The 26,108-nt window shown below is 35.5% G+C and overlaps 1 protein-coding gene across 1 annotated transcript; it reads left to right on the top strand.

Moving 5' to 3' along the window:
- Window positions 1-7,361: 7,361 nt before the first annotated feature.
- On the top strand, window positions 7,362-16,961 carry LOC120627874. The gene is made up of 3 exons (XM_039895991.1): window positions 7,362-7,461; window positions 15,903-16,626; window positions 16,750-16,961. Exons 1-3 carry the CDS (start codon window positions 7,435-7,437, stop codon window positions 16,959-16,961), a joined length of 963 nt encoding a protein of 320 aa, XP_039751925.1. The 5' UTR covers window positions 7,362-7,434.
- Window positions 16,962-26,108: the final 9,147 nt, after the last annotated feature.

The following is a 26,108-nucleotide window of genomic DNA, read 5'->3' as shown; positions in this document are numbered from 1 at the left end:
CATATCACCACGGGGCGGTGCGGACGGTATGCCAGACTCTTACTGACTAAAATATCACGCTTCTTTTCACAGAGAAAGAAAGAAAGAAGCTACTTTATGTTTCCATACTTACTGATTCAAAATATTCTAAGTGTGACAACCGTATTGAATACAAAATATCGACACACGCATAGTACCTGTTACGCTACGCGACGCGTACCTAATAAAGTGGCAGAAGTCACTTTATTTTAATTTTCCATGGCTGTATCTAATTTCTTTTAATAAAAATAATGGCAGTGGTTAACGCAATAACTATTAGCGTTTTGGTTGTACAGATAATTCAAAAAGACAGTAACCTACAAAGCCTGTGAACTAATATTTCGGTTTATATTTACACGTTGTATACTTGATGTATCATATTGATCTACAAAATCTTCACTTCAATAGTTTCAATCGTAAACAAATAATTATTATAAAACCGTGACGTAAGCGATTTTAGCGGTAATAACCTTGTTTTTAATCTTGTAAAAAACGCCTCATCGCCCTGACACTTCTTGACAGCAAAAAGGATGAGTGCAAGAAGCGTGTCGCGAAATTACTATTACTTATATAACCAAAGCTTTATTATATTGATTATATATATATTCTACAATTTTATAAATTTAAAATAGGTGTGTGTGTGTGTGTACACACGCAACACATGTAACAAAGTGAAACTTCGTTGTTATATTATTGTTTTTCAATTTTATTCATACAATTAATTGATGTTTACTAGATTAACAGTCGTAGTAATTAAGAATTGCCAGTTTAAATAAAATTATTTACATTCACTGAGATTTACAAGAACAAAAACTGCGGTTAACTTTTTAGTTGTTTCAACAACTAAAGACAAAAAATACCATAATCTTAATTAAATTAAATTAAAGTGCTGAATAAACTACAAAATAAATATGGTGTGTAACGGAAAAATTTTAGTTAGAAATGAAGATGGAGCGTAACAGAAAATTGTAACAAGATGGCGCTTATCAAACAAAAGTTGCTATAAAGTTTCTCCTTCGTCGATAAAGAAAATAAAATTAATAATTGGCGAGCATTTTCCAATTAATGTTTACGTGTTACATGCCCTTATGTGAATATACGAGTACGGACGGCATTTATACTTCAAACTTATTTAACGTTCGTATTCTTAATCGGTTAAGAAATAATACAAATTGTATGGCCGTATCATTATTTATTACCATCATGGTTCATTTTATTCGAAATGTATTTTGTTCAAATTTAGCTTGGGTTTTTACCAACAAATGGGTGCAGCAATTTGATTAATTGCAGTGCACCCAAATTTGAGCAGAACTTGTTTGGTTGATTGTTTTTCCGTTTTATAAGATTAGTCAGCACGATTGGTAAACTCACGGTTTTAGTGTTTAGCTGTTATCTCAGGAACTTCACAATCCTGTTCCTCCTTTCCCGTTCTACCACAGCGAGACACTGTGAGCAGTGGCATCCTTATGTGGTTGATTATCCATCAACACGCACGAAACGTTTTTTATCCAAGTTTCTGATACGTACCGCTAAGATGTGAACGCCCTCCCGGCAAGTGTGTTTCCTTAGTTTAGTACCTTCAAGGCTAGAGTGAATAGGCTTTTTCTAGGCAAGCGTGCTCCAACCTAGACCTCATCATTGCTTTCTAACGGGCATGATTGTCGTCAAGCGCTGGTCTATGGTTAATACAAAAAAATCATAAAAATATCACCTCACAAATTAGGTATTCTGTAAAAAACAAATTATACAATTCATTCTGGATTCATAAGCCTATTTATAACAATACTAGCTGTTGCCCGCGACTTCGTCTGCGTTTGATTAGTTTTTTGATGTGGCATTCAATTTAGTTCTGTCCTCTATCTCCAACCACATTCATCAGATCTACACAAAGTTTGGGCAAAATTAAATACATATTATATACCACTATAGTTCAAAATAATTATTTAAATTGGTTATAATTTGTCGGAGTTATGGTGTTACATTTTCAAACACCTTCATCCCCTCTCCCAAAGGAACCGAGCTTAATGTCGGGATAAAAAGTATTCTATATTAATTCTAACACTTCCAAAAATATGTGTACAAAGTTTCATGGTGATCGGTTAAGTAGTTTTTGCGTGAAAGCGTAACAAACAAACTCACATTCACATTTATAATATTAGTAGGAATTATGAAGTGGAAAGATTTGTTTGCTAGTTCGTCTGACTAAATATCATATTTATTTAAATGGGAGCCAATTTAAATATTAACTTTGCTTTATTTTTTAGTATTTTTTGTTATAGCACCAATAGAAATAAATAGATTATCTTTTCTCTAGACTAACTCGATTTTACAGCCTAGTAACAGACGGACAGACAGACAGACGGACTGCGGAGTCTTAGCAGTAGGGTCTCTGTTAACCTTTGGATACGGAACTCAAAAATCGTGTGTTTTTTTCAAGTGCCTGTCATATAGAAATACTATGTTCTAACAAAAATACTGGTTTCGTTAAAAAAATTCTGAAACCATCTACTGACCTGTCATAAATAAGCCGACCTGTCATATATAGTACTGTTAATAGTAGTACTACCTGTAAATACTATCCCTACTAATATTATAAATGACAATGTAAGTTTGTTTGTTACGCTTTCACGCAAAAACTACTTAACCAATCATCATGAAACTTTGAACACATATTCTTGGAAGTGTTAGAAGTAATATAGGATGGTTTATATTCCGACATTAAGCTCGGTTCTTTTGGGAGAGGGATGAAAGTGTTTGACGATTTTACGCCATAACTCCGACAAATTATAACCGATTTAAATAATTATTTTGTACTATAGAGGTTATAATATGTGTATTATTTTGCCCAAACTGTGGTTGGAGATAGAGGACAGAACTCTTCAGCGGACGGCAGCAAACCCCTCATTTAAGGTTTAGCGATATTGAATACTTGAATATTTCTTAGAACTACAACTAAATTTAATGCCACATCAAAAAACAATATCAAACGAGGAGGAAGTCGCGGGCAGCAGCTAGTAGAATATAATTAAATTTAAATACCAACCAAGGTTTAACTGAAATATTATAATTTCCTGTACTCACCAGTTTACTTCACATTCAAGTTAGTCCTTAACTCCCACCTTGTCAAACTAAACTTAAGATATCGAAACTTAGTCTTCAGTTCACGTAACTAGGTTCTAAGGCATATGAAGGGAAGGGTAATTAGAAACTTGGTCGTCGAAACCCTACGCTCGTCCACTCTCCGTAACCAAAGTCTGGTCTTTGTAGTTATCAGGTACTTATTGCTCGGTATCAATTAACAAGAACAATATAGGTTTTACCGAATTAATCCATAAATTAGCAGCGGAAAGATTCTAATCGGCTAATGAAGGACGAGATAGATATTTATAAGAAATTAAAAAAAAAAAAAATAACTTTCCATTTTTGGATGGATTCCGGTGCGAACGCTCAACAAACTTGGAATGGATATTATTTTAGATGTGTTAAGGTCTAAGCGCAGAGTGATAATTAAAACGATATTGTAAAAAACAAATAAGGAAATAAAAGTTTTGGAAATATTAAGAAAGTTATTTTGAACTATCAGCCGTTTGTCAACAGTATGCAGTACAATTTGGAAGGCAGTTTACTTATTTTTTATATAATGAATTTTATAATGTCAAAGAAGAGCGTAAGCAATCCGCCCCGCTATCATCTGAACAAAAGATTGCGAATAGTGGATTATGAATCAAGTTAGATTGCATTTTACAGTCGAGGAAACATTTATAGGCGTATGAGCTAAAAGCGAATGCGCTAAGAAAGCCGAGAGTGTAACCGTTATGTACCACACGCGTTTCGTAGGAGGATATTTATCACACTTGTAAGGTTAAAACAGGATAAACTATTAAATAGGTTCTCAGAAAATAACTGACCATTTTTTGCTGTGTTCCCACTGTATGAAAGTTTCGTAGGCCGCTCTCTAATATTTTGGTCGAAACAGGTAATTCACTCGCGATTATTATTCTCGGCGTAGTAAAATCTACTATTGCTTTATTTTCCAATTTTAACTGACATTTTAAATAATTAACAAAAGACCAAAAAAATATTTTCTACGGAAATTGGCGCGCGGTTTTTTTTTCGCGCACAAAGGTAAACCGATATACAGCCAGCATTCGTTGTATACAGTTTTTATTAAAATTATAGGGACAATGTTAGTATTTAAATCATCTTTATACATAACTAGTTATGAAATGCGAATAAAATTTAACTTTCATTCATCATAATAATTCAGTAGGTAAAAATATTTGTTCATTTAAGGAAATGCCTACTATTTTTAGCCGCATAAGACCTCTTTGTTGGTTAAAAAAAACTGTATTATCCGGCTAAATTACAAATGGACCACATGCATACTATACATATAACTTGCAGTGAGGTACAAACTAAACTTAAAAGAGTCATAAATAAAACACAAATACGGTAATTTAAAATAAAACACGCGTGTCTTATATCTTGGATTATGAGCCTTATATCGATGAGATAAGTTCCACGTTACGAGCAAGTCTTATATTACGATGCCCTTTCAAAAGAATTTCTTGTCGACTCCTCTAGTAGGCAAACTGGCAAAAGACTGACGCGAGATAGGAAAACAGGAGATGTTGACTTAACAATTATTCATTGTAAAGTCAACATTTCCTGAGGATGCTCCGGTTTGGGAGCGAAACGTGCATAAGTATATTGCCGAAGATCTGTTTGGTGTGGAGTATAAGGATTGAAGAAATTATAAATTACACCATAAAGATTCTCCTGCTTTTCGCGGAATATAGCAAATTAAGCGTTATTTTCATATCATGGATTTCCGCAAAGTAACACCTGCTTCTATCCAAAATTCTATCCAATATTTGACGCGAGATAGGTTATATTCTCGGCGTGTGAGTATCCCACGACTGGACAGAGACAAACTACTCCCACTAAGTACGTATTAGCCTTTAACTGCCACGGTAAGAGTTAGTTGTCTAAGTTCGTACCGGGCTAACCGGTTAGGGTAGCACTAATCAGTTTCTACGTGGCATCATACCGACACGCTTAAACTCTGGGGCTATAACTAGTCACGGCCGAAGCCCTCCCCGGACTGACCAAAGATAGATAAGATATTATAAATTTCTTAATTGCCTCTGTTGAGGACCAAACTGTGAACCTTCCTCTTACATCCAAGCGTTCACCACTGCGCCACTGTCCTTAATTTTGGTTATCATCATCATCATATCAACCCAAGGAAAACGGTTTAGTCCGTAATCCACGCCGGTCGAGTGCGGATTGGTGGACTTCACACGCTTTTGAGAACATTATGGAGAACTCTCAGGCATGCAGGTTTTCTAACAATGTTTTCCGTCACCGTTGAAGGTGTTTATAGGTGCGTGTTGGGAGTCCAACTCGACCCCCCGAATGTAAAGCCGCAATCACCGCCAATTTTTGTTATATCTTATGATTATTATCACTATACTTCTAATATTAACCGGGACTAGCGGCTAACCGGGCTCCCGGAGGCACTGGGATGCACGGCACCAATTTCCTAACTCTGACAGCTAGTTCTAGACAGGAATAATCGTATTAGCTTACTATGTATTGTTTAAGTTACGATGCAAAGTGATGGTGAGGTCAGGGTTAGAGCTTGCCTACAAAAAAACGCCTATTCACTCTTGCCTTGACAGGAAACATAGTTGCCGGGATTGCGTTCCATACCTCAGCGGTACATCCCAGAAACGTGTACAAAACATTAGTTTTCTTACTCGTATTTATGCCAGCTTGCATTGTTGATTCCCTAATCATCGCTTCCTTAACACACGAAGTCGAGTAAATCTATTCTTCTCATATTTTTAAGGCTTTAATAAGATAACCAAGAGTGTAACTAACTAATTGATTTGTTTCCTCAGAAACCTAGGTCAGGTTACTGTTACTATTGCATCCGCATTGCTTTAGATGCGGTCATATACAAAACGGAAACAGAATAGGGCGTGTTTCAAACTTCATTAATGAGACAAAATTATTGTGATTTTTCCGGATTAGTGATAATGCAGTGGTCGACAGTTTAAACTGCATCCCGAGACAAGAGAGTGGGGAAAGCCAGTTTTAAAACTAGAAGCTAGTAGGTACTGAGAATTCCTTGACAAAAATCCAGTTCTTTAAGAGGCTGTGTTTTACCTACATTTGGAGGAAATATCAAAGTTTATATATTTTTAAATTTATATGAACCTGCGGCTCTTAGGCTGCGATTGAAAGAGAATCGTAGGTTCAAATCTTCAAGAGACGATGACTTTGCAATAAACAATTGCTCAGAAACTACCTCAATAACTCAAATACTAAACGTTAATTTTTTTCAATCGTACTGGTAGTACGAACTATACAAACCTATGTATATCATAGGTTTGTGTAGTTGTATAGTATAGTATACAGAGCCGAAACCTGGGTATTCACCAGAGAATTCATGAATAAGTTCAAGTGGCCCAGAGGGCAGTGGAGCGAAAACTGGTGGGCATGACACTGAGAGAACATAAGACAAATGAAAGTGTTCGAGATCAAAGCAAAGTAGCAAGACAAGTAGCGTATCTTAAATGGACGCGCCAGACATATAGCTTGGAAGGAGAACTCTTGGTGCAAACATTACCTCGAATGGACGCCATGGGGAGGAAAGCGCCCTCAAGGAAGATCACAAATGCGCTGGAAGGACGACGTGAAGAAGCTAGCCGGTTCGAATTGGATCCTCACAACTCAATGTCGCGAGAAGTGGAAGAAGTTGAAGCAGGCATACACCAATTTGGTCGAAAAAGGCTAAAGAAGAAGAAGATATAATAAGCACAGATAGTATTTCAGCAAATTTAAATAAATGACTGAGGTGTGGGCGAATAACATACTGGTTCTTGCTCTTGTAGCTTTAATCACCCAATATATGGAAAATTCGAACCAAGCGCAAATGAACGATCCGCGAACCTATTACCGTTTTGCACACATTAGCTACTTAGCCGTTGAGTCAATCCAGGGTACACTCGATCTTCAATCCAAATTTTAGTCAAAAGAGCCATATAACAATAACAATATGGAAATTGTTTTACAAATAAATAATTGCTGCGTCATCAAACGGAACTGATGATTCAGTTACAACATGCTCGATTATACGGGTAGACTTATATCAATTAGTACAAAACACCGTGGCTTTATACTGACTCACTAGCTTTATAAAAACAGGAGTTGGTAACTAATTGTTGACATTTCTTTTAGAGCCTTTGAAAGTGAAACGATTCAATTTATCACTTGTAGATAAAAAAAAAACCCGCACTTTTTGTGGAAACTCTTTTTATATAAACGACCGCCAGTTTCGCGCGGTGCCTCATAGTATTTAGTACAGTTTAATTGTGGATTAATTTATTAAAATTCATTCAATTCATCATGGATTGCAGGACACTGGTCTATTTTGTAAGTACAAGTTTTTATTTTAAGTCATTATTCAAACTTCATTAGAGCGTTGCCATGGGTGAAATAGTTCAAGTGAATTGAACCAATTCCTGTTATCGGATTCGAATGTTTGCTTCACGTGTATAACCCCGATGTCGGTGCAATATGTGATAAAAATTATTTGACATTTGAGCAATCGATGACTTTGTTTTAAACTATCCAGCCTATGTCAGTTTATTTACTAACTCCTCCTTAACCACGCAACAGATTTCGATGAGATTTAACCATTGTTTAAAAAAAAATATAGTGCAAACACTGAGAAATTGTTTAACATAGAAGTAACCTCACAGATTTTTTCTAATTTATACCCGGGCATGTGTATTTAAACCCTAAGCCGAGCGGTTCAATGCTTTAACATAAAAATTAGCTTATTTTTCAATTCAGATATAAGCATAATATAACAACGAAGAGTTAGAAAGACTATGATTAAAGAGGAGATAACAATCCTTACTGTGGAACGTATTTAAAATCTGTATCCATTTCAAAATTTTGGTTAAATTTGCTATGTTATTTTGCTTAATCTAAAGATATTGTGCAGAGGTATAGCCACATAACACTAAGAAATGATTTTGGAAAATCAACCCGAAAAATAAATAGGGGTTTGAAGTTTGTATGAAAGGCTGCTTTACTCAACTCAACTGCTTCTACGCGATTCTTTAGAAATCCTAAACGAACGCAGATAAAGTCGCGGGAAAAAGCTAGTATACATGATAAATTAGAAATCGTACGTTTGTCAAAAAGAAAAATATATTTTCATGCAAGAGATGTCAATCTCTTATGAACCTTACTCCAAAAAGATGTGAGCCGTTACGGAACGCCTAGCAGATGTGAAACATCGAAATTATTTCGTACAAGTACCTAATAGGCACAAAATACAGAATATGCAAGAAAGTAAATATGATATGATAAAAAAATACAATATTACGAATTTTCTCCAGAAAATGAATTTCTCCAAAAAATGCCCTTAAAATTGTGACAATTCAATTATTTTCATTAGTTAGGTAATTCGGTAATATTTACATTGAATGTTGCCTCGGGTGCGAATTGGTTGATGATAGGTGAAATATGTTACAAAAGTATTGAACATACCATTATATCAGAATAAATACAGCATCTAAGTCACTTGCGAATGACAACGCGGTGCCATGTCTAACAAGCTATTACCTAAAAGACTAACTTATAGTACATATATCTCATTATATAGTGTGGCGAAGAGTCATAACGGCATGTATCGCCACGCCGATACCCATCAAATTTCGCAATCTCGCATTTATATCACACTATTTCGCATGTATAAAAATATTAGGTGAGAAAGGATGTATGACAAATATTGACCTTGAATATGCAACTATCTAGATTTCCGATTGCGACCATATTAAAGAGGCAAGTATTTGCCGATTTAAAAAAGTTATATTGAACAATCAATTCCATATTGATCGATGAGAACTGCCAAATATTGTTATAGAACAACGGCTTCAACCACACAAACAAAAAAAAATTTTTGGCTTAAAACCGACTTTGTTATACAACTAAAAAGCAAGAAATAAAGTCAAAGTCAAAAATATCTTTATTCAAGTAGGTGGCACTTTTAATGCGTACATAAGAATTACACGGTAGTGAGATGATGGTGATAACCACATTCGTAAACTTAAAACTAAAGCTACGAGGGTTCCAAACGCGTCCTGGTCTAAGAAGAAGCCCATCTCACAATGTCATTTAAAATTATTAGAAGAGCAACCTGGTTAGAGCAATAATTTACACCCAAGCTTTTTTATCGATTACGTAGTCCTTTATACTATAACTAGCTGTTGCCCGCGACTTCGTCTGCGTTTAATTTTGTTTTTAAAGTATTCAGAATTCAGGCTTAGCCTTAAATGAGTATAGTAGCATATATAACATGTGACTGTCAATTAATTATAGACAGATAATTTGCAATAAAATAAAAGTGCGACTATAATTAAAGATCTAAGCTTTCCTATCTCTTAAGTTGGACCAGACTGCTCACGGTGTGCCAATTTAATTTAAAATCGCTTAAGTAGTTTAGGAGTCCATCGCGGACAAACATCGTGACAGGAGATTTATATATATTAAGATAGGACTTTTCTATAAGCTTACGTTTAATACAAACTTTGAACTTTTTAAGAGACATCTCCAAGATGGTCAATTGGTAGTTTATTGTAGAATTGTATGCAATTTCCCTTTAAACGAATTATGAATTTTATGTAACCTAGTATATTGCACTGTCAGTTTATTCTTACTAATGTTTAAATTATTGCAGTCACATTTCTTTTTAAATTTAGAAATGTTTTTATGAACGTATATTAAATTTTCAAATATGTGCTGACTATACACTGTCATCATTTTAAATATGTCTCAAAATAAATATTTTCTACAAATATTAGAAAATATTTATAAGAGGAATATATATAAGAAGGATATATATAAATATATATAAGAAGGCGTAGGTGTTAACCCTCTTGTGCCTGTAATTACACCGGCAACCAGGCTCGACCGATTTCGATAAAATTGAAATGGGACTACCTGAAAATGCCCTGCGCTTTAAAACAAAAAAATATTTTTTTAAATCGGTTCAGGCGTCTTCGACTAATCGGGTAATATACATTTTAAAAAAAAGTTTCCGACGAATTGAGGACCTCCTCCTTTTTGAAGTCGGTTGAAAAAACATACTAACACACTTTCGCATTTATATTATTAGTGAGTAAGGATAAGGATGTTTAAAAGAAAATGATTAAATTGAACATTTAAAAACAACAATGGCGGGAACTGATGAATAAAAACAGCTTTACGACCGGAACAAAACCTTTTTCCAAACAGCTACATTTAGGTATTTTTTATTACCATCACTTGCGGTTCACTTGGTCTTATAATATTATTTAGCTACTTAAATAATTTCGGTACAACCATCATCAGCCTATTAAATTCCACTGCTAGACAACCTTTTTAGAGCATAAATTCACAACGCCGCTCTAATGTAGGCTGTACGGTTTTACGACTATAATCTTCATGTAAGTGTCAATATCCAGTACCGACTACTTAACGTGCTCAAGGACAGACGACAGACGATACTGCGGATTTCTCAAGTAAACCCCAGTCCTAGGTAATATTCTAAGCCATGTAGAAAACCGTGAAAGCCCGCGAATACATATCATTGCAGAGTGGAGGGCCCAAGCTGTAAAGCTAAGTTGTTTATATAGGTACTACATAGACTAAAGAAACAGTTGAATGAAACAAACCTATGCTTTTGACATTTTGTCTCGGCTTAACACTAAGTTTGGCTGAGCAAAGTGGAACCACAGAATTAAGATCAGAACCCTCATTCGGTCATTATTGCATGTAGTGCATTGTGTCCAAAAACAGCAAAAACGCCTTGCGGACTTCTCACTTCACACCCGTGGAAAGTTGCTAGCTCACACACTTTTCCAATTTACCCCATTTTATGGTAAACTTTAAGAACATTAGAGGTATAATAACTACCGTAAACTGCTAAATGGAATTGTTGGCCAACTGGCGCAGTGGGCAGTGATCCTGCTGTCTCAGTCCAAGGCCGTGGGTTCGATTCCCACAGCTGGAAAATATTTGTGTGATGAACATGAATGTTTTTCAGTGTCTTGGTGTCTATCTGTATATTATAAGTATTCATAAAAATAATCATTAGCTATCTACGTACCCATAACACAAGCTACGCTTACTTTGGGGCTAGATGTGTGTATTGTCGTAGTATATTTATCTATTATCTATTTATTAGTGACTAGCCGCCTGTCCGTAAACACTTCTAAAGTGGAGTGGTTTCTGATGCTTCATTTTTAGTCCTGTACACGGTTTCTTTTGTTTTTAATTCTGTCTGGGGGTTTCTGCCACAGCTGAACATTATTCCTAATTAACAGGTCCTTGACGGCCTTAAAATAAGGTTAATAATTCTAAAATAAAATAGCCACCAATATTGAAATAATACTGCTTTTAGCGGCGGTAGTAAGCCTTCTGTAGAACTACGAATCACACCCTTCGGACCGGAACACAGCGATGCTGCTAGACAGCAGAAATAAACATGGCGGTAGTATCCAGACGAGCTCTACCACAATTAGTTCTAGTACTAGGTACTACCAACGAGACTTTGACAATTGAAAGTGTACACTGTCAAACCTTACAGCTAACTTTATGGTGTCGGTTTTTTGTGACGGTGAGCGCGCGCATCGTAAAAATTTTCTCTTATCATATTTCCATAATGCGCCAAAAAAAGTATAACTTCAAAAATAAATAAATAAAAACTACAGATATCTGTGTTGAAATTTTGTACTAAAGGTACTAACAACGCGACTGTGAGGTTTCGTGATAGGTATTTCATTGCCGAAACATAATTACGTGTAGACGTTGTAGGGCTATATCGCAGGTAATCAATTTTATTACGATCAAAGCCCCGCCGCGGCTGAACTCTGATTGATTTAATAATACATTCTTCGGCGTCTTAAAAACATTATCAGATATATATTGTGCACTCCGAAATTCTCTTTACATATACTTTATAACTCTGTCCACTTTACCAACTCAGTGAACTGGTAGAAAACTCCTTCAGGCATTATATTTTGCCCATGTACATGTTACTTTTTATTATTGTGCAATAAAGAATTCAAACAAACAAGCAAACAAGCTGGGCAAAAGAGGTTATAGAATTCTATAAACCGGGATAGAAGGGGTTCAAGCAATAGACTAGTCTTTAATATAGTTAAATATATATGTACGTTTGTTTGTAGGCCAAGTTCGAATCCCGGCACGCACCTCTAACTCTTCAATGTATTTTTACGTTTCAAGCGATAAAGCGAGCGAGCAAATATCTTTAACTATGAAGGAAAACATCGTGAGGAAACCTGCATACCCTAGAGTTCGCAAAAATGTTCTCAAGGGCGTTGGAAGTCCACCAAACCGCATATGGCCAGCGTAGTGGACTACGGCCTGACCCCTTCTCATTGTGGGAGGTGACCCGTGCCCTGCAGTGGGCCGGTGATGATGATAATGTACGTCTGTTATTACGTAGGAAACTATACTGTTTGTTACAATTCACTGTGATACTTCATAGTAATTGTTACTGTGAATACGGTTTTTGATTCTTGCGCTTCTTCGTACGACGCATTTTAAATTCTAAGTAGTCCTAGAAATATTGCGCCTAGCGTAAAATATAGACAATTTACACCACACGACTTTTAACTAATTTATTTAGCAGGTACAGCTGTTGAATCTAACAAATGTGGAAATTCTTAGCACAACTTATATTAAGGAGTTCAGAATGTCAGGCAACATGCGATGTCAGGCATGTCATTATCGCGCTGATTGCCTAGTGGTTAGGACTTCGGCTTCGATTTCGGGGTGCCGAGTTCGAGCACGCACCTCTAACTTATCTAAGTTACGTGCGTTTTATACAATGATTATATCACTTGCTTGAACGGTGAAGGAAAAAAATTGTGAAAAAGATTTCAACAAGTACCAATAATTACATAAAAATAAAATAATTTGAATAGCTATATAAAGTTGAGAATAAAAAAAACTATAATAATAAACAACTCAAATAATAACAATAACCAAAAATAATAAAAAACAACATATTTATATAATTATTATCGCAGAAAACCTACTCTCTAATAACAAGTTAATTTGTTTTCAGAGCTGAAGCGGTTATACAGTTTTAACTAGTACTACTATAAATTTTGTACATTCCTATATATTTGTAGTTACTAACCTTATTTATTAAGTAACCAGGTATTAATGTTTGGTGTTAAGGCCGCTGGTACCTATAAAACAGTGAAACCTGTGTAATATAAATATAGGCGACCGATACCAACCATACCTTATGTTGAAGAACGTAGGGATGGGACTTGAATATTACTATTATTCACTTATTAAATTTGATATATAATCGAACAGAGTTTCCCCCAACAATTGCTTGATACAGAATTGACGCTTGAGAAAGTAATGTTTCTAGTTTTATACGGCTCGGGCATCGTTTACAATGTTGACAACAAAACGAACCAATAATAATATTTTATGATATTAGTATCCGGCTAGTTATTACACAAACTATATTGTTTATAGTCCATTTCGAAAATTATTATGAATTATAAAAAGCAAATTATAACTACCTATATAAGTGTGTGTGTGTGTGTTTATTTAGTTATAAATAGTTTATTTTAGGTTATATTTATAAAACAAATATTTTAGAGAATAAAATAAATCTACTTTTAAAACTATTTAAGCAATTCCATATTTCAATCTTCTAATGGCGTTACAGCATGTAATATGGCGTAGCGTAGTTACAGTCAGGTGGGCAACCGATAATGTTTTAAGAAGTTTTGTTTATTGAAGTAAATTTTCTTTAGGCGCGACTAGTGAGTAACTCAGATTTTTTCTGACGGAAGTAACGCTTACGTCAGACGTCTGTGTAGTTTCCGCTATTTAAAAATAATAATTTGGAATGGTTGTAAGTATATGTAATATACTCCATGCTTCTTGACTTATAAGCCAGCTAGTGGCAAATATCATAATCAAGAAGAATTATTTATTTCCAATATTTGCAAACGGATCAAATGTAAATGGAAAAGTGAATAAAAATCCAACAGTTGAAAAAAAAAAGGAAATTGCAAGGTTTTTTTGAAAATCTCTAAATATACTTGCTTATTTCATACTTTTGTAATTATTAAATAAATTTTCTGACCATTTCGACATTCTATAATATTCAATGACAAGGTTATATTGACATGTAACCTTAAATTTTCTAGTTCTCAATTATTCTTATTAACAAATGAATTTTAAATAGAATAAAAAGGAAATAGTGAATATTAAATGAAATGGCGGAGTCCCAGGAACATTTTACTCTTTCATCAATAAATAATAATAAAAGTTTTACTAGTCGCGCGTAATGGTTACACGCACACACATTTTTGACCTAAATAAAGTTGTCCCTGTACTGGGTCGGTAATCGGGTTATATGATGATGATGTAATTTTCCGGGCAATCAAAACGTAAAAATCATTACTACAGAAAAGTGTCTTCTAAAGTTAAGTCTATTGAAATAAATAAAGTTGTGGTTTTGAATTTATGTTAAAGCAAGGATGCGAGGAATCGGGTCACGTCAGATTTCACACTACGTTTGAAGTTAGTGGTTCGTTAACATAGTGGCAATCCACGACCGCCTGTATTCTTCGCTCCAATACAGCAAACGTAGGTACGTCTCGAGAATCCCAATTTCGCACATACCGAGGTATCATTGTTTTCTCGATTTCAAATGCTTATTGCTAAAACTTTACTTATAACTAGCCGTATTCTGCGGTTTTACCAACGTCAAATTTATGGGTCATTACGTGGTATTCAATATTTTTTTTATATTAATAGCGGGCAAACGAGCAAGTGGGTCACCTGATGTTAAGTGATAACCGCCGCCCATAAACATCTGCAGCACCAGAGGAGCCGCCGACGCGTTGCCGGCTTTTAAGGAATTTGTTTATCCGCCCCTTGAATAACCCTAGATTGTATTTTTGAGGAAACACATCAGATGGGAGATTGTTCCATTGCAAGTGCGCGGTAGAAATGATCTGGTATTTCGAATAGTAGAAGAATACCAGGCATCCAGATGATGAGGGTGGAATTTATTTCTACGGCGTGAGGTGCGGTTAGAGATAAACTATATATGTATTCTGGTATAGGTATTCTGATCGGGCTGATTTGAAATATTTTTTACAGAAAAACGACCCGAAATTAGGATCTCGAAGGTCTGACATTTTGCACAATATACGGGCGTGCTAATATTGTGCGAATGCGAAAGTACGACATCGGTCGCCTGAATATAGAATATAGAATTCATTATTAAATAATGAGTGCATTACATAATATTTATGCATCATGAGTCTATTGTCTATTTCTGCATAAAGTAAAGTCAGTCCTATGTCTGTCTTTTTGAAAACACTAAAATAAAGAAATCATTGTCATCATAATATCAACCGATAGACCTAGGTATTTTATAGGGAGTTCCTTTTTCCACGACTTGATGTAGTCTGTCGTTCAACGCTGCGCTTACCAGTGCGGGGCTGCCATTCCAGCACCTTGGGGCCTAACGTCCACCCGTTCTCCTAGCTATATGCCCCGCCCATTGCCACTTCAGCTTCGCGACTCGTTGAGCTATGTCGGTAGCTCTGGTTCTTCTACTGATCTCCTCATTTCTGATTAGATCACGTTCAGATTTTCCGAGCATAGCTCTAAATAAAGAAAAATTTGACGGATTTTGTTAAAGTTTTCACCAAAAAGATTATCTCTTGAGGCAATTTCTCGCACACTCTTACTGGGAGACTTATCTAATGAAGCGAATCAGCTAGTTAATTTTTAAATTCTTTTTTTCCCAGGTACTACTTCATTGTTCAATCAATGCGCTACCTTACGAAAGGGACTCACACGAAAGCGGAAAATTTACCGTGCACTTTGGCGATGACGACAAACACTTAGCCCTAGATGACCAAGCACAACATAACACATTTGAATTAGATAAACATATTGAAGATGAAGACAAAGAAATATTTTTAAACGAAGAACAAAACCAAGAATCAAGTTTAGAAACAAATATTGAAAACGAAGATACAGAAACATTATTAGACGACCAAGAAAAAGTAAAAACAATAGATTTTGAAAGAAATACTAAGGATGAAGACGAAGAAATACATTTCGATTTCGACCATGCCAAAGATACTGAAAAAATAGTTTCAGATCAACAACAAAAACAAAAATCACTAGATTTCGAAAAAAATACTGAAGATGAAGACAATGATACATTTTTAGATAAACAATTTAAAAAGGAAGCATTAGAATATGAAAAAAAAGTTGTCACGGATAAAGCGAAACCAGCGAATTACGCTGTGACCGAGTTAGTAATTGATGTACCAGATGATAGGACTAAAGGACCTATCATAGCAAATTATTCAATTTCAAAACCTATTAACATAGCTTCTACAACAGTTTCTACAGCAGGGTTTGACAAAGATAAAAACAGTAATGAAGGAAATCAAAATACAGCTAGTAGTGGTAGCGATGGAAACAAAGTGGTAGATCCGGATGAAAACGAAGACAGCACAGGTAAAAAGAACTACATAAGCATTTTTCACGTCAAAGCTGAATACGATGACAAAACAGACAAGACAAACAAAAACAAGATAGATTCAAGTGATTTCGATTTCGTTAACGTACCTCATATTTCAGGTATCAAAGAGTACTTTAATGGTATCAAGCAAGGGATAGTCAACGGATTCAATAGTATCATACACAAAAACAGTAACACTGAAGAGAGTCATACGCACGATGGGGAGACCGAACCATTTAGTTTTTTCAATAAAATACAAAGAAAAGGCTCTGATTTCGCTCAAAAAATTCACAACCATATTTTTGGTGATCACAAACAAGATCACTTTTAGATTAACTCTGTTAATTAAGGAACATATTAAATCTACTAATATATTTATTAATTTACTGTGGCCTTTTATTTTTTAACTCCTGACGCAAAACAGGTGTTTATTGGTTCACTTTGACTATTAATCTTTGAACGTTATAAACACAGTTTAACATAAAACGTACGTATAATTTCTAGCGCAGGTTCTTTGATATATTTTCAAGCAACCTTTAACCTTTTTGATATTGATTTAGCAGTTTCGGCTTCAGCTAGTATACTCTTAGTTAGCAAGCCAATTGATTTGGGGTTCTGATTCTATGCCGTATACCATCTATGTATAAAGGGTGTTAAACTAAAATTACACTTTATTTACCTCGAGCAATATAGGTAGTTCATTGATGTCCATTGAGAAATTGTATTCTATATCTCCAAAGATATTCAACATTGTTAAACAGGGTACTTTTTACGCGTCGCGAATTATATACAAGTAGAGAACAACCAACGATTCGGCATTCACCAATAACTTTTCGTATTTGTGTGCGTTTTAATATAATCAATGAAATATCCCTCGCTTAAACGGTGCAGGAAAACCAGTATTCCTGAGAGTTCTCCATAATGTTCTCAAAGGTTGAAGTCGGCCAGCGCTTAACCAGGTCTTAATTTAACTTAGGTCCACCCATCGGACCTACCAATGCATAAGTTTAAAAAATACGTTAAAACATATTTATTACTGCGAGGTTACTATACAATTGATGAATTTCTTAATGAGAAGGTTGCTTGGAAGCATCCGGCTCCGCTTTCATCTCTCACAAGATAGAATTATTAATGTTTAAATGTAAAATGTAAATTGTATCTGTTGGAAATAGAAACGGCGAAGTTTCTGGCCGGCTTTGTCTCAGTAGAATCTGCCATCCGAACCGGTGATAGAGTCACTACCAACAGCCATACTTAACGTTTCAAAAGTGCTTATTTGGAAAAAAAAAATTGAATTTTTGGGTGGACTATAGACGAAACCAAGTCTCTACCGGTCATTCTGAGAGGAGATCCGTGTTCTGTAGTGGGTCAGTTGATACTGGAGATAAAGATTATGTAAGTATGAGATAGAAAAAAAATTGTCTCGCGTAAAATATACAATCAAATTGTCGTCAAAGAACAAAAATACTTTCGCGATGTAGAACACTTTCGTGTGTCGCGCACACACTTGAATAATAAACATCCAAAATTGGCAACGCTGTATGTGGAATGTCGACATGACTAAATGGGGGGTATATTACATTACTGATGGGTTACTTGGTGGCTTTTCAAGGATCGCGCAACGGTAGATGTAAGTGAAGGTCCCGGGTTCGCAGGGGCAATTTGGGAATTTGTAATTTTGAAATGTTCTCTGGTCTGATCTGAGTGGTTAGTTACAACTTTAGCGACAAAGACGTGTCGTTAAGCGATTTTGTGTAAAAGAATTTGCAGGTATAAGGTAACAGCTTGTGTTAAACGAAACCTAACTACTTAGTTTTATACTTAAATGAGAATGTGAGTTTGTTTGTGATGCTTTTCTTCTAAACTACTCAAATAATTATCATCATCATCATCTTGTTGCGCTCCACGGTTGTGCAGAAGTCAAACGAGAAACGGTTTTAGAGCATAGACCCACCCGTCTCAAATGCGGGCTTTAACGACTATTATCACATGTTAGTGATATTAACCAGGACCGATTGCTTAACGTGCTCTCCGAGGCGCGATGAAAAAACGCGATACCTAACAATTTCAGGCCCTACCCGGGATTCGAATCTAGTACCCCGATCCGCAGTTAAACATGCTTATCTTTAAATTACCGATCAAAAATAACCTGTTGTGTCCTTTGTTATCCCTAAAGAACATAGGTTATATTCATTACGCGAACAAAACTGGTCGCAAAAGCTAGTAATCCAATAATAAAGTCATTAAAACTGAATAAAGTATGACGTACGATAGAAACACGTTCATAAATGAGTCGTAACAATAAAAATGGGAACACAATAACTGAGGCTACCTACACATATAAGATGAGCAAAAAGGTAGGGTCGCCTCCTTTAATGACCCTTAATTCCTCCATTATTGACACTAAAGAAATAAATTTATAGTTGCTTACTAAATCTGACCAGTATGCTAATAACTGGTCGATGAACGCAACCGAAAAGTGGTAGCAAAAGTGAAGCTAAAAATAATATAGAGCTTAATATAAAGCTTAATGTTTTAGGTACGTAGATGGGTAACCGACTCTAGGGGTCCGAGAATGTGTTTTATTTTTATGCTACGTCATTCGTTAGTGCTACCCTGTGCATATCATTCTGGGACGGTGGTAAGCTTCATGTGATTATATTACACCCGTGCTGGGTCACCATGTCAGAAGAACCTAAATAATTTTAATCGAACCAAGTAACTGAACTATCTATATTTTTCTATGACATTCTTCACAGAAAATTATCACTGATGTTACCTTAGGCTGCACTCACTTAATAATTTAGTCGCGCAAACTCGTACGAAGGCATGCGAACACGAGCGAAGGCATACGAACTCGTGCGATGGCATACGAACACGTGCGAAGAATCCTTTAATTAGTACTTCGGCCGCACAAACTGCAGTATGTGATCTTGACGTATGTATACGTTCTGACGTCAGAACGCGTTCTCTTCTTTCTGAGAGTGAAAAATCTTAAAACTGAGTTTGTAATATGGGTATTTTTAGTATTAGCAGTAACATGTGATAAAAAATAGTATTTAAAGTGAGCGAGAATTGGGGCTCGTTAGCAAAGCCCACCAACCGATATTATTATATATTGAGGCAGCCTGGGTCACCATTCCGTACTTTATTATGTGAAGGTAGTAACGTCATTGAAATATGTCGTAACAAATGTAGGTAATGAACGTTTGAATACTAAATCTAGCTTTTCATTTGAAACCTCAGCAGCCAAAGATTAATGATTGTTTTGCAGACACTGTTAGTTACGAGTATAATTTGAGTCAGGGGATATCATACACGATTCTTTAAACTTAGAGAATCTGCAATTTAATCGTTTCAGAAATTCGATGTCGCTGCAATCCGCCCTACGTACTCATTGCACTTGTTCGCACTTATACGCTGCGGATTATTCATTTGGTTTTTTATTATAGTTATAATTAAAAGGCTAAGCAAACGGTCCAACTGAACGTTAAACATCGCCTGTAAACAGAACAACACTTTGCAAGGCACGCAGAGAAAACGTCCAGCAACCTGCCTCCCTAGATCCATCAATCTAAGGCCTAATCTAAGCCTAATGTGCCTATAATAACACCGGAAAGTTCAGCATTGTAAGAATACTGCTTATGGGCAGAAATAACCGTCAGGGTAGTATTCCGGACGAGTACTGTTTGGTCCGTCAACTATTCCTTTAAAATAATTTAGGTACTCAAAGGCATTGTTTTCGTGGTATCTAGGTGACCGTGTATTAAAAATTTTGAAAGCTTGTATGTCTGATACTATCGGACGAAATCCCATGAGATTTAAAAGGAAGAAAAATAAAATAAGAATCTGTTTGGTTTTAATTTATTTGCCTCTAATGATTCTTTCTTTTTTTTGATTGTTTCACTTTTGTTTAATAATTAATAATCTTATATATACTTATATATATTTTGACACTGATTTTACATTGAGATTATAATTAGTTTTTTTTTTTTTATAATTTTTTATTTTATACTTCTTTAATAATATTATTTTACGCCCGGCTGTGGGTTTACTGTTTTGAATACTTTTCTAGGCCTTGTCAACTGCCTTTCTATGTGTAAACAGTGAACAATAAAATTCTATTCTATTCCCATCATGTTGGTACTCTAACTTATGATCATCAAAAGAAACGACAAATGTTTGTATGTAGAGTCTACGTGATCATTGGTGTACTGCACGTACTCGTAGGTACATTTTATATTGCGACACAGATTTTTTTTAAAGTTTTATGGGGTAAAACTTATTATATTGCTACGTCCTGGCAGGACCTCACGACTGTGTTTAGAGAATTGCTTGAATACAAATAAATAAACACTTAGTTTTAATCTTAGCCTTTTAGTAGTAAGAACTGTGTGGACTGCCTACTTTCTTCATCACGTAGTTTTAACGGCCTTATAAATAATACGTTATTTTCGTATTTACGTGATCCCAAGTGACTTCATAAATATCATTTTTATCTTGTATTATGTACATCAAAGACATTGTATAAATAAATAATTTATCCTCTGATTAATCTCCAAATCTTTTGGTTTACGAAAATCCAACTCCGTCTAATCTGGTGGGTCGGGTCTCGGGCGGACTTAATTAATAGACTTATCATATTTATATTAGTATATTTATTTGTTTATTTGTCACCCATGTTTCCTTTAACCATTGTACTGATCTTTACGAAATTATACAAGAATACAGCTTGCATTAAGGACATTGGATAGCTATTATATTACCCCGGAAAGTTACCCAAAAAAAGTCCTTGTCATCCCTTCCCTACTTAATATTATAAATGTCAATGTAAGTTTGTTTGTTACGCTTTCACGCAAAAACTACTTAACCGATCCTCATGAAACTACTACTAACTATAGAGGTTATAATATGTGTTTAATTTTGCCCAAACTGTGTAGATCTGATGAATGTGGTTGGAGATAGAGGACAGAACTTCTCAGCGGACGGCAGCAAACCCCTTATTTAAGGCTTAGCGATATTGAATACTTAAAATTTTTTAGAACTACAACTAAATTGAATGCCACATCAAAAATCAAAATCAAACGCAGACGAAGTCGCGGGCAACCGCTAGTATAAAATAAATAGATTTTAATTCAAACAAGGCTTCACCGCTTTTTAGACTCTACCTCAAGATTACCGAAATAATAGAAGTCTATTTTACTCCCTGAGTAATGCTTTAACTGACTGTGAAAGCCCTACCGAAATAATAAAGCCGATTCGAAGAATCGTCATCATCATCATATCAACGCATTACCGGCACACTACAGAGCACAATGAGAAGGGGTTAAGGCCGTAGTCCACCACGCTGGCCCAGTGCGGACTGGTGGACTTCACACTCCTTTGAGAACTTTATCAAGTCGAGCTTTGCTAAACGTGTCAGTAAATTTATAGACTCCTTTATTTATAATAAAGTTACCAGTATTTGTGACATTAAACATTGTTCCGTAAAACAGGCAAAAGCAAATATTGTTTCCTGGCTTGCTACCTTAACCTATGATTCAACAGAAAAACTTTTCTTGTGTCTAGCGTAATATCATACGAAATGCAACTTTATCAATAATTAGAGTGTATTGTACGAATTGTTTAATCGACTGTTATTCGAGTGACAACATTAATTTAAGCTGTTAAATTGTAAATAGGCACCCACGAAACAGGAATACCTAGTGTGGGTACCATCGGTAACATGGAATCTGTAAATGTTGTTTTTGATAATAAATATTTTTTCATTTTTTAATTTTTTTATGGAGAAAATGGAGGAAACCTGCATACCTGACAGATGCAAATTTCCTCACGATGTTTTCCTTCACCGTTGAAGCAAGTGGTATTTTAATTGCTGAAAACGCACATAACGTGCTGGGATACGTACACGCCCCCTCGAAAGTGAAGTTGGAGTCCCACTCGGCTACCACCACTATCGAAGATTACAAATAGACAGACAAAGACACAGGTAAACAAAAATAAATGTGAAAATGTTTTATGAACGTAATACGTATGTAAAAATCGGCTATTTTGTACATTCAAAATAGAGACTTTAATTTTGTTTCTATACACAAGGGTACCTACCGTTTATTTATGCGAGTCATCGTGAAATACATCGAGACCTTAAAACTACTTAAACCAACTCCTAATATGTATCATATTATATTTGTATATATAGGTTTATGCATGTTTATTTGCAACACAGTACAGTTAAATGCACCACCTACCTCTCTTCTTGAGCTGTTTTTAACGCCTTTGGTTGCCTGGAAGAGATCGCTATGTAGCGATAAGGCCGCCAAATTGTATACCTTTTGTTAAATTTTTACTTTTAATTTGTTATGTTTATGTGGTGTACAATAAAAGTGTATTCATTCATTCATTCATTCATGTATCACCACTGCATTTATTTGTTGCATCAGTTAGATGATCATATTTATTTATTTATTTAAGAGCACTGACATACATATTACACGTTTTTAAACATAGCACACATACATAAACATGGACTGATATGCACGTTCATTTCAAGTGCACATAGCATTGACAAAGCGTTATGTAAACTTAATTTGACAAAATATTCAATTCACCGGTGTTCGGTGAGTTTTTTCCTAATGTTCCGTAATTCACAACAGTAAATTATGTCGTAGGCTTAAAAATAAATACAATTTACAGACACAGTTCCTTTACTCGGTTCGATTCAAAATATTTAAGTTTTTCTGACATGGCTGGATGAGGCCTAACACCTCAGGGTCATAAGTACTCACTCACTCACTCTCTACTCACTCACTGTCACTTTGTAGGACGTTGATGCTCTGTTTATGGGCGAAGGTTTTCCACTTATCATCAGGTGGGACATCAGCTCTGTCCGACAATATAAAAAAGGCTCATGCGGCATTAACCTACTGTTTTTTTTATTCCTCTACAATTTAGCTCTCGACTGCAATCTTACCTGGTGGTAAGTGATGACGCAGATACAGTGTGTTTGACGGCCGACTGGCGCAGTGGGCAGCGACCCTGCTTTCTGAGTCCAAGGCCGTGGGTTCGATTCCCAAAACTGGAAAATGTTTGTGTGATGAGCATTAAGTGTTTTTCAGTGTCTGGGTGTTTATATGTATTTTCTAAGTATTTATGTATATATAATTCATAAAAATATTCACCAGTCATCTTAGTACCCATAACACAAGCTACGCTTACTTTGGGGCTAGATGGCGATGTGTGTATTGTCGTAGTATATTTATTTATTTATTTATAGTGTAGCGGGCTAACCTGTTAGTCAAATCCCTGATCGGTTTCTACGCGACATCACACCGGGACACTAAATCACTTAGAGCTACACGTCTTTATCGGTAGGGTGGTAACTACAGACCAGACCAGACCAGAGAAAATTCAGAAATTATAAATTCCGAAATCGGGAATCCCGGGATCTTCTACTTAAATTCACAGCGTTCACCGTTGCGCGAGGGAGGTCGTCAAAATATGCTTAATATGAAAGCAACATAAATCAGATACGGTACACTAAATGCCGAGGATATATTGTCGCCCGTAGGCATTCATAATACGTGAGTATTAGGAACGCTGCCAAAACGTACTAATAACTTAAGACTCTGTGTTTTGCATGCGAGTATAACATTTGTTATACCCTCACTTACATAATAAGTAATCTCCCAGTTTATTTTACTTCATGAAAATCTGAAACACCGACTGACTGGTATATTTAATAAATTATCAGTATCTATATATATGTTATATATATCAGTTTTAGATGCTAAACTTCAATGGGGCCCACGTATAAATAATTTAGCGAATAGACTTAGTTCTGCAGCATACGCGGTAAAAAAAATTCGTCACATGACAAATATAGAAACTGCCTAGACTTGTGTATTTTAGTTGTTTTCACAGCATTATGTCCTACTGCATTTTATTATAGGGTAATGCTGCTGATATAGATTCTATTTTCGTCCTGCAGAAAAGGGCTGTTCGTGCGATATATAAAATGGGCCCAAGAGAGTCATTAAGGGATAAATTTAAAGAAGTTAAAATAATGACGGTGCATAGTCAGTACTATTTGAAAATTTAATTGATGTCCATAAAAATATAACAAAATTTAAAAAGAAATGGACGATATTAGGAGCAAAAATAAACTCGTTGTGCAGTTTACTAGACTACACAAAATTGTTAATTCATTCAAAGGCAATTGTATATTTTTTTTATAACAAATTACCAAATGAAATCTTTGAGATGTCTCTCAATAAGTTCAAAGTTTATATAAAACGTAAGCTTACAGAAAAGTCCTATTATAATATTAAGGATTACTTGAACGATAAAAAAGCTTGGGTGTGAATTGCTCTAGCTTCATAGCTTAATATAAATAAATTGTGAGATGGTGAAAACAAAAAAAAATTACCCGGCTAAGTTGGTTGTGGGCTCTTCTTAGACCAGGGCGCGTTTGGAACCCTTGTAACTTTAGGGTAAGGTTTAAGTTGGCGTACGAAGTTATCACCATCCCCTTACAATTATGTAAACATATATGTATGAACGCTGAATAAGTGCCTGTGATAGGCCTACATAAATAAAGAAAAATTGAATTTGAATTTTATATTATGAATTTATAGGTAAATATATAGGTTTATTTATATACAACACCTACCTCTCTTCTTGAGATGTGTTTTACGTCATTAATTGCGTGGAAAAGATCGCTATGTAGCGATAAAGCCGCCAAATGTATACTTTGCAATTTTTTTTTATTTAGAACTAGCTGTAGCCCGTGTCCTTCGTTCGCTTTTATTGGCGGGCGGGCAGACAGGTGGGCAGACAAGCGGGCAAGCCGGCGGGCACACAGGCGGGCAGACAGGCGGGCAGGCAGGCGGGAAGCTAACTATCTGTGTGTTGTAATAACTATCTATGTGCAAAACTTCAGCCCGATCTGTCAAGTGGCTAGAGCTGTGCGTTGATAGATCAATCAGTCAGTCAGTCAGACAGTCACCTTTGCCTTTTATATATATATAGTTTTGCTGTATGTTTATGTGGTGTACTATAAAAGTGTATTCATTCATTCATTAATTCATTCATATGTTTTAAACAGTGCATCAGATAGGCAAAAAGTGCAGCAGATTTTGTACCTAAAATAATATAAAATTGTTAGCTTGCTATTGGTACAAGAATGATTAAAACCGGTCCAGTACTTTCAGAGCTATTTCGTTACTTGAATTAAACAAAAAAGTCTTTCCTCTTTATATATCTATCTATATATTAGTATAGATAGTGATAGAGTTTTTCATTGTGATTCCAAAAATCCATACTAATATTGTTAGCTCACTTTTGCACCCATTTTTATCTCACCGACTACAATGCGATACCGGGAAGGTACTTTTATGACATCGAACAGAACCTCCTTTAAACCGTCGTCGGTGATGCCGCGACATTGCAGTTGACATTCAGAACAGGTTCTCTCAGCTCT

Source organism: Pararge aegeria, chromosome 12, assembly GCF_905163445.1.
Source record: "Pararge aegeria chromosome 12, ilParAegt1.1, whole genome shotgun sequence".
In the NCBI taxonomy this organism is placed as follows: Eukaryota; Metazoa; Arthropoda; class Insecta; order Lepidoptera; family Nymphalidae; genus Pararge; species Pararge aegeria.
This window is presented reverse-complemented; position numbering and strand designations above follow the sequence as displayed.